This window comes from Brachionichthys hirsutus, chromosome 3 (assembly GCF_040956055.1).
Source record: "Brachionichthys hirsutus isolate HB-005 chromosome 3, CSIRO-AGI_Bhir_v1, whole genome shotgun sequence".
NCBI classification, from domain to species: domain Eukaryota; kingdom Metazoa; phylum Chordata; class Actinopteri; order Lophiiformes; family Brachionichthyidae; genus Brachionichthys; species Brachionichthys hirsutus.
The window spans coordinates 5,448,923-5,458,934 of NC_090899.1; the positions used below are offsets into that span (position 1 = coordinate 5,448,923).

A 10,012-nucleotide genomic window follows, 5' to 3' on the forward strand; every position below is an offset into this window, starting at 1 on the left:
GACAATTCATTTTATTATGTAGTATTAATTACATTTTTACATTAGAATATGGTGTACAAGTCATGTATTAATAATCAAACAATTTCATCTGTGAAATGATTAATCAATTGTTAGAAAGCAAAGTGAGACTGTTTAAATTATTACTCTGCATTGTTGGTTGGACTGTTACCATGGTTACGCAAAAACTGCTGAGCAGATCTGCACTAAACTGGATGGGAGGATGCGTCTTGGGCTAAAATAGACGAAATGGTGTTACATTTTTTGTGTGAATCCAGAAAGGGGTGACTCGATCATTTTTTGTTTCCTAAACATATTGAGGTTGGGTGTTCTTAAACCGTCTCAGGGATGATGTAGAACACAGAAATCCGGCACAATTAGAGAGTTAGAATCCATGTGTTGACAATTTTGTGTGACTCCAAACCAAAAATCCAGATCGACCAGATTAAATCTGTTGGCTGTTTAAGATCCATCAATCTTAAATTAAGACTTGAATTAAAGGAGAATGTCTTGAGTAAATGGTGGGATTAGTTCTACTGGGGGTCATTCTGCAAAAGGTTCTAAATTGTTCTTGGTATCTTTATGCACCAACAATTGAAAAGTAAAAGTGAATCAGAGTTGATTTTAACTGATTCTTGAATCCGTAAATTGAGTTTTCGATTTAAAAATGTCATGTTTTTTCCTGACCTCATTCTGGAGCAGATCCAGAAAACATTTTGCATGATAGTTCATATCGGACCCCTTTTTGACTGGGATTTTTGGTGAGAGAATTTTCATGCATATTTTCCAACATATTATTTTTTGAAAAAGCCTCCATTATAAGTAAATGGGAAAATCCAGATTTCTTTGTATCCAGATGTATATCCGGATCTCTCTCAAAATTTGATGGGATCTAAGTTAGACCAAGACCAATCTTCAGATTTTTTTTCATCAAGATCCATCTAGCAGTTTTTCCATAATCCTGCTAAAAAACAGACAAACAAAAAGACAGACAGATAAACGCTGTCAAAAACACAACACTCTGTCACTTTTATTGCACCACAAATGTGCCCAGTTGTTTTGAATTATTGGAGCATGCGTGTGGATGAAAATGCCACAGTTGCACCCCTCTTATCAGGTTTTACAAGTTAATGATTGAGGGACGTCTGAGTTGCTTATCCAATTATTCAGTCAGCTGCCCTCCCCCATAGTTTTAATCACTGCATTTCTATGGGACTCAGGTGAGGTAAAGTCATGGTGTGACTTATACACAACACAAATGTGAGATAGGAGCATGCAGCTCTTAATCAGCTCAAATCCTCCGGGGGGATTTAGTGCCAACCAGTCTTAAAACCGTCTGGATGCTCATTAAAATGGCACAGCAGCCAACCCTGCGATGGAAATCTGATCGATCATATCTGCCTTAGAAATCACAAAGATGGGACTTGGTGTGTGGGTTGGAAACGTGGTCTGGTCCGATACTTGTGAATCCCCATCACTGTGATGTCATCAGCAGGGGAAATAGTTAAAAGAAAGATGATCTACGGACTATTTTCAAGGGCGCACGTGTATCTCATGATGCTGTGTGTGATATTTGGGGCATGACTGAGCTAAAGGCATTTAACATTCTCATCAGTTTCCTTGGCCTGAATGTGTTCTCTTGTGGCTGCTCACAACAGCATTGAGTAAAAGGGAATCATTGTGTTAAACAAACCGGGGACAGGCATAAGAACGATGCATGTACAAACAAAAAGAGGTGGAGCATGAATGAGAAAGGGGCAGACGAAAGCTTACTCTCTCAGCAAATGACTAGGGATTTAGTAGAAGCACGTGCACTCTGATACCAATACACACACACAGAGGTCTGCACGGCCCCTGCGTGGAGCGAAGACGGTGGAGTCCCGTGAGATTTGATCTTCCATGATGATTTACAGCCCCCGTCTGATACAATTAAATAAAACTCGGTCAGCAAGATGAAATATATCGTACCTCCACACTTGATGAAGAAAATGTGAGAGAACATAGGGAATATCCTAAAGCATAAATGAAGCACTTATGTAGTATTTATAGCATAGCAATAATGCACATTAATACATGCAGCTGGCATCACATGGCAGCTTAATATCTTGAGGATGTTGGGGTAAATGATTCAGTAAATGGACTCAACGTTTAGTGCTTTACTGATATTTGAAGACTAAATTACTTTTCCATGACTACAATAGCTTAATTCACACAGCTTTGTGGCAATCGCTGTGTGGGAGGGAGTACGCTTGTGTGCTGTGCTTCCTGTTTGTGTTTTTTTTTCTATGTGTACTTGTATAGAAACATCTGTAATATTTCATAATAAAGGAGGGTGGAAGGTGGGGGCAGACTTCACTCATGAGGGGCAAATGAGGAATTCAGGCTGATCACGGGTTGTGGCAGTGGTGATAGCTGGAAGGATGAATGTGAGTGCATTCTTTACCGTTCTACTAATATATATATATATATATGGGCTGGGAAGCGGAGAAGTCCACCAGCTGGAGAGGGGACAGTTTTACCCTCACAGCACTGCCAAGTTGCCCTTGAGCAAGGCACCCCCCAATTTCTCCGGGTGCACCGATCATGGCGGCGCCTTCCCCCATGTCCTCTCCTCTCTGGGGCTCCATTAGGCATAAATGCATGATGTGTGTGGTTGTTTCAAGGGGCCCTTGTACTCGGGTGAAAATGGAATTTCGTTGTGTGTTTGCAGTGTAAAAAGTGTAAAAACATAATGGCAATAAAGGTTAATCTTATATATCTGCATATATATTTATAATGTTAATATTTATATTTATATTTGAAGATACATTTAAAAAAACTAAGCTTTAGCTATCATTTTATTAAGCGGAACGGTCTACGGGAGGACGTTCATTCCACCAGAATAACTGCTGCACGGAACTTGTCACGAAGAAGACGTAAGACGCATTTCCTCTTCCGGGTCACGCATTAGAAACGTCGTGTGAACGGCGCGAGCGGATAGAAAGTTTCGCTGAAAACCCAAACAGCTTGAGTTTTTCCACGTCCAGACGTTGCCGTTTTTGGTTTTAGTAAGTAAAATGTCTGCCGCGTGATTACAACATGCTCCGAACAGTTCTGTGTTTGATTAAGCAGCTATTCGTAGATGTTAGCAGCCCGTAGTTAGCGGTGTGCTAACGAGCTGTAGCAGCCGGGGAATTTCGCTAGATGTCAATTGATTTAAACCGACACGCGACCCTTTGTGTGCTTTGTTGTTATTTAAGAGTCTCACGTTGCAGATTCGAAAATAAGTTTCATCGTTTCGGATCTGTAATTCAGAAAGTACGATCCGACGTGTTATGGTGGCTTCGTATCACATTAGACCTGTTTGCTATTGTATGTATGTCTGTGTTGGAATATGCAGGCGACAGGTTCTCACTGGTGAGATTATGCTAACGGCTACGCTTTGTTAATTGCTTGACCTGCAGGATTGGATAATGTCTCTCCCTAAGCGGGAGGTGGAGGAGTTGAGGCCGTGGGTGGAGCGAACCGTGAAGAAAGAACTGGGCTTCTCGGAGCCCACGGTGGTCACTGCAGCTTTGCACTGCGTTGGAAAAGGGCTGGACAAAAGGAGGACCATTGGTAACTGAATTAACATACTTGGCATCTAAATAGATGACACTTTAAAAAAAAAAAGTTTGTATTTATGATATAACCATTTCTATTTAGCAATGCATCTGATCCTTAACTTATTACATTGATGATATAGGCTTGGAAAAAGAGACATTTTTTGTACAACCATTGGATGTTTGTTTGGAGAACAGAGGTGTGGCCTTCATATTATTTGGTTAAATCATCAATACAAAATTAACTATTTCAGTTGGATCATTACACATCGCTGCAAAGGTCCATGGCAGCCATAGCAGCTAGCTAGAAATGTTGTGTCAATTGTGTTTGGCATACAATTGATACAAGTTTTCTGAACTAGACCAGTAAAAAGTAAACCAACCAACATTATGTATTATATGCATCCTTGTAGTGATAAATGTTTTCAGTGTGAACAGAGATTTTCTTTATGTCCACTGGGGTGCACTTCATTTTGACGATAATCAAAGGAGCACTGGATATATGCAAATAATCTGACACTGTTCCACTTTAGACCAGCTGCGTCCCTTCCTCGACGACTCTGCCGGAGGTTTTGTGGAGCGTCTTTTTGAAGCACTGGAGGAAAGTCGCAGTTCCCGTGGCAACAAAGGAGCAGGAGAAAAGAATCGTAAGAGAGAACTTAAAGTAAGTAAACACTTGTACAGTCTTTACATTGCCATTTCAAACATAAATATTTAAACCTGTTTGTAGGCCGTTTGTTGACTATTACAATGTCCACATTTGCGTATAGTGTAAAACTAAGGAAATCAGATGCTGCCTGTAATACTTGTGTTGTGTGATTCTTGTTAAACCTGTTTATTCCTGCTTGTGAAAATCATGACCGGATATGTGTGATGTTGGCATTTCCATTCTTCTGTTGATGTTAGGATGTGTTTGGCGACGAATCTGAAAGTGGTGTCATAAGGGAAGCTCCAGACCCAACAGATGTGGTAACTACCAAGCGTAAGCGGGTCCACCGCTTTGAGGAAGTGGAGGAGCCGGAAGTCATCCCTGGACCGCCATCTGAGACTCCTGCGATGCTCACCAAAATGCAGGTATGAGACTATATTCTGCGTGTAATTGTTCGGGTGTGTTGTGGCAAACGTTCTGCATTGACTATCCCATATTCTTAATTATTAGATCAAACAGATGATGGAGGCAGCCACAAAACAGATAGAGGAGAGGAAGAAACAGCTGACCTTTACCTCTTCAGTGCCAGCAGGACCAGTAATAAAAATATGTTTCTTCCAAAAAATGTCTCAGTATCATAGAGAAAACATTTATTATTAGTTCCGGGCAATTAAAGTCAATATAACACCGTTCCTTTTCTCCCTGACTAGAGGTTGCCCCCTCCCACGCCACAGTCACATATGGAAATGCCCCAACTATCACGGCTTCTTGGCGCTTCTGCTGCTGCAGGTGGTGCGTCATCTATTGGTCCCTCCCAGGCTGCCAGCTTCATGAATGATGCTATCGAAAAGGCCCGCAAGGCTGCCGAACTACAGGCTCGCATCCAGTCCCAGCTCGCCCTGAAGCCTGGCATCCTCGGAGTGTTGGGGAACACTGGGCCGAACAACTTAGTGGCCCTTGCAAACCTACATGCTATGGGAATTGCCCCACCGTAAGTAGACTGCATTTAAAATTCCGAAACGCATTTGTTTGGTGAGGCAGAAGGTAAACGCACAGCTTGTGCGTCCCTTCCGTAGGAAAGTGGAGATCAAGGAGGTGAACAAGCCAACGCCTCTCATCCTGGATGACAAGGGGAGAACTGTGGATGCCAGTGGCAAAGAAGTTGAACTCACACACCGCATGCCCACGCTGAAAGGTATATGTGCAGCGCATGCACAAACGATCATTTAATTTCTTCATCTAACTATTTTCCTTTGTCTCTGTAGCAAACATTCGTGCGGTGAAGCGGGAGCAGTTCCGTCAGCAGCTGAAAGAGAAGCCTGGGGAGGAACTGGAGTCGACGTCATACTTTGATCAGCGTGTTTTTATCACTCCAGCTCAACGCACCCGCAGGGGCTTTAGGTTCCATGATCAGGGACGCTTTGAGAAGATTGCTCAGAGAATTAGAACTAAGGTTGGCATTCAGTTTTAAACTGTCACTCACCAGCAATTTCTTCCATTTGACAAACGGAGGCAATAGGGTGGCACGGTGGTGTAGCTGTTAGCGCTGTTGCCTCACAGCAAGAAGGTTCTGGCTTCAAATTCTATCTGTACGCAGTTTGTATCTTCTCCCCGTGTCCGCGTGGGTTTTTTCCGTTTTTTTTGCACTTTCTCTAATTAACATGGAAAATATTATCCTATAGTTTCAAATACAGCCCAGAAAACTGTCACTACCATTCCTAATCACTAGTCACTTGATGCAAACGTTGCCAAAACACTCCAGCAGAGTCCAGTTAAGTGAAGTAACTTTCACTATATTCACTCTGAACCAACAAAGTGATGCATCAACCAGCTACTCTATATATCCAGATGTTTCTACATGCTTTAAAGCTGTAAAAAAAAAAAAAAAAAAAAATGCACACATTCTCTATCCATAGTGTTTATTTTATGTCGGATATTTGATTGTACAACTAAAGGATAATGCAGGATAAGAGCTGTTTTACAGTTTCCTGATTTCTCTTGTTAAAGTGTCACTGGTACATTTTACTACCATTTTAGCTTCCAAGCCTACCAGTCATTGGAACAGAAATAACAGAACTTAACTTGCATACGTGTATTTTGTCTGTCCTGGGTTGGTCTTTTCTCCATAAAGGCCCAGTTGGAAAGGTTGCAGAATGAAATTGCCCAGGCGGCAAAGAAGACTGGAATCCAGACATCCACCAAGCTTGCACTAATTGCTCCAAGGAAAGACATCGGAGATGGAGATGTGCCCAACATTGAGTGGTGGGACTCTTTCATCCTGCCCTCCAACGTAGACCTGTAAGAAACGAAGGCTGATCCAGCAGTTTAAATGTAGCTCAAATGTTGAAACCAACCACGTCTCTAACATACCATAGTGTTTATGAACTCTTCTTGCTTTATTCATCCCATAATGGGGGTATTTTATAATGCTGTTTAACCAACATGTTTTCCTTTTTCACTTACGAAGATCAACTGACATGAATATTGACAAGGTGGATCTCTTTGGTGTGACCAGCTTGGTAGAACATCCGGCCCAGATTAGCCCTCCAGGTAACGTCTACGTAATGTTAAAGTAGCTCAAGGTTAGCATGGGGAACACTAAAAGAAACACAAACAATAGATTATCGTGACCATTCTATGTAGCGAGTTGTTCAAAGTTTGCACTGCAGGCAACTATATTCTTATTTTACTTGAACTTTGTTACTCTTTCATTCACATTATATATTTATCTGAGTATTGTTCCAGCTTAGAATAAAATGAAATGTTGCATTCAGATTTTTCATTTAGCGATCGTTCTTTCAAATAGTACAACATTTTAAATGGATACTTGCTTTATGAATACAGATGACCCTTGTTTACCGACGTGCTAATTTAGGGAAGACTGGGTTAAGGCAGGTGTTCCGAAATTTAAAAGTATGTCTTGAGTGGCAAGACATGCCTGCTACGACGAGCGGAATGCACTGACTGGCTGCGTTCATCTGAACAGTATAAATGGCCTTCGTGTATGCAAATATAAATATTTTTTCGTGAGATTCATTTTCATGTTCACTTTACCCACCGTCCTGGTCACGGGCGGTGGATAAATCCTAGCTTTTCTGTGGGTGAGAGGCGGGACATAAACAGGAAGCATTGCCAGCGCATTGTGGGGGTAAACATTTTTGGGAGGGATGATATTGGAGTCAGGCACTCGGAGAACGTCTCTACCCTGTCAACATTACACACCCTATCAGCGTTCTGAATGGGTTTCGTTTTATTTTTACTACCCCCCCCCCCCCCCCTTCTTAGTGGACACAGATAAGCCGGTGACGCTGGGTGTGTACCTGACAAAGAAGGAACAGAAGAAGCTGAGAAGGCAGACAAGAAGGGAAGGACAAAAGGAAGTTCAGGAGAAGGTTCGTCTGGGACTGATGCCTCCACCAGAACCCAAAGGTACACATACGCACATTTGTTTTTTTGTTTTTATAAAAACTACCACAAATAAGATCAAACGGAACATAAGTGAGTTTTGTTTTTGTCAGTACGCATCTCTAACCTGATGAGGGTACTGGGGACGGAGGCGGTTCAGGACCCCACGAAAGTGGAGGCTCATGTTAGAGCACAGATGGCCAAGAGACAGAAGTTAGTCATGCAATTATGTTTTGCATTTATATTTTCTTAATTTGGGTATTTTAATCAACAATCTTTCGTTTAAATGTTTTATTTTTATTTTTTTGTCCCCTCTTTCAAGGGCTCACGAGGAGGCAAATGCTGCTCGAAAGCTCACAGCGGGGCAGAGGAAAGAGAAAAAGGTCAAGAAGTTGAGAGAAGACCTCACTCACGGTGTTCACCTTGCTGTGTACAGGTGTGATTATATGACGAGAACGTGTGCCATCGTTCCAGTATTATAGCGGTGTGTGTTCCAACACAGAAGTGTCTTCCTTAAGAACCTTGCTTTCCCTGTTCAGGATCCGTAACCTGCAAAATCCTGCAAAGAAGTTTAAAGTGGAGGCCAATGCCAGCCAGCTGTACCTGACGGGGACGGTCGTTCTGCACAGAGATGTCAACCTTGTGGTTGTGGAGGGTGGTAAGAGACTACGCGGATTATTGATAAACCTGTTTGCCATGATTCGGTACCGGTACTCCTCATGACAGCTGGAATGAACACACTTTGAGTTGGGGGGGGGTAAGGGTGAGCTTTGTTGGCAGTAGCCATTAACCGATCTTCATTCCATGAAATATTAGATTTTGATAATTAACTACATTCATATGTTTATGTTGTTGAATTAATAGATGGATTGTTTTTACCAGTCATTTTCAACCATGACTTTTTGTTGCATTAAAAAGTCACAAATCTGCACCTTGTAGTCTGTATGTTTTGTAAAATAAAAGCTAAGGTACTTATCTGAGCGTCAAAGTGCAAAAAGACAGAAGTGTCAGTACTATAATACTAGAAAGGAACATTCTGTAAGTGTCTGGTCTCAAAAGAGAAAGGGATACTGATGCGACACGCATTAGAGGGTTCTATTGTTTGTGTGTTCTATAAGGTTTTTTAAGGGCAGCACCAGTTCATTGAGGAATTAATGTACTTGGCTAATAAAAGTCACAGTTAAAATCTTGATTTTTATTCCCTGTTTTAGGCCCTAAATCCCAGAAAAAGTTCAAGAGGCTGATGTTACACAGAATCAAATGGGTGGAACACAACAGTAAAAGAGATGGTAAGAGTTGCTTCACTTTGGAGGCTGATATCCTTGTTGTCATAATTGTGTACGGTACTTATTTTAGGCATGCTGATCTCTTCCATTAACTGTATTATTTAGATCCAGATGGTGATGATGACACAAAGAGGAACAACAAGTGTTGGCTGATTTGGGAGGTGGGTCTTCCTGCCTTCATTCTATTTCAAGCCCCTGTTTATTGAACATGCAGTTTTTCTTGTTTTGTTTGTGATATCATCCGAGTCACATGCTTTCTCTTGGTTCTCCAGGGCACAGCTAAAGAGCGTAATTATGGGGAAATCAAGTTCAAGCAGTGCCCCACAGAAAACATGGCCCGAGAACACTTCAAGAAACACGGAACAGAACATTACTGGGATCTTGCTCTTAGCATGAGTGTCCTGGAAACCTCAGATGACTGAAACCTGCTCGAGAGCGTGTCATTCCAGCCCACAGCACTCGCAGCCATTTGAAACTCACACTGGGCCGCCTTCACTTACGGATAGACTTGAACACAGAAGAGGACGAACAATAAACGTGTCTTTAAATGTCAGAGAGAGAGTGTGTTGTGCGTTAACATCAGGTGTTTAGGTCATCTCCTTGGTGGTAGGATATTCTGTCAGAGATTATGTTGTCTGTTATTGAATACAATGGCAGATTGCACTCTGATGTAAATCGCTTGTCCGTGGCTTTATGTGAGGCAGAGAAATGGGGATGAGTTTTTTTTTTAATCGCCGTGTACACACTGAGTAATCTCTTAATAATAAATTGCCCCATCAGTAAATGGCTGCACTTCTTTTCTGCACGTAAACTCCAATAAACTTTAAATGCCTCCTGGGTTGTTATCGCAGTGATAATACGTTTTAAATGTGTCGTCGACCCTGAATTTTTTAGCAGAATCCGATATTCCAAAAATCCTTTTCTTGGATTTCTATGCAGAAAGTCGTATTTACCTGCACTAACATTGCTGTCCTCGACCTCAAACAACTTATAATTACTTTTTTTTTTTTATTACTTGCTGATAGTATTAAATGCCCTCGACGATAAAAAAAACAAATAAAAGACGTGTTTTTTAATTATTTGACGTGTGCTGT

General features: G+C 41.6%; 1 protein-coding gene across 1 annotated transcript; it reads left to right on the top strand.

Moving 5' to 3' along the window:
• The first annotated feature begins 3,449 nt into the window (after positions 1-3,449).
• Positions 3,450-9,997, top strand: prpf3 (PRP3 pre-mRNA processing factor 3 homolog (yeast)). Its single transcript, XM_068758580.1, has 16 exons — positions 3,450-3,594; positions 4,112-4,242; positions 4,485-4,652; positions 4,738-4,824; positions 4,938-5,218; positions 5,304-5,422; positions 5,493-5,680; positions 6,359-6,525; positions 6,695-6,777; positions 7,513-7,656; positions 7,746-7,845; positions 7,955-8,068; positions 8,172-8,290; positions 8,844-8,921; positions 9,024-9,079; positions 9,191-9,997. The coding sequence occupies exons 1-16, from the start codon at positions 3,450-3,452 to the stop codon at positions 9,338-9,340; spliced, it is 2,130 nt and encodes a 709-aa protein (XP_068614681.1). The 3' UTR covers positions 9,341-9,997.
• The last annotated feature ends 15 nt before the right edge of the window (positions 9,998-10,012 follow it).

What these genes read in the sequence shown, in the direction of transcription:
- prpf3 (XM_068758580.1), top strand. Translation starts at nt 3,450, where the DNA reads ATGTCTCTCCCTAAGCGGGAGGTGGAGGAGTTGAGGCCGTGGGTGGAG. An exon ending in GCTATGGGAATTGCCCCACC is followed by an intron (nt 5,219 to 5,303) that starts GTAAGTAGACTG and finishes TCCCTTCCGTAG; the next exon opens with GAAAGTGGAGATCAAGGAGG. An exon ending in ACACAACAGTAAAAGAGATG is followed by an intron (nt 8,922 to 9,023) that starts GTAAGAGTTGCT and finishes TGTATTATTTAG; the next exon opens with ATCCAGATGGTGATGATGAC.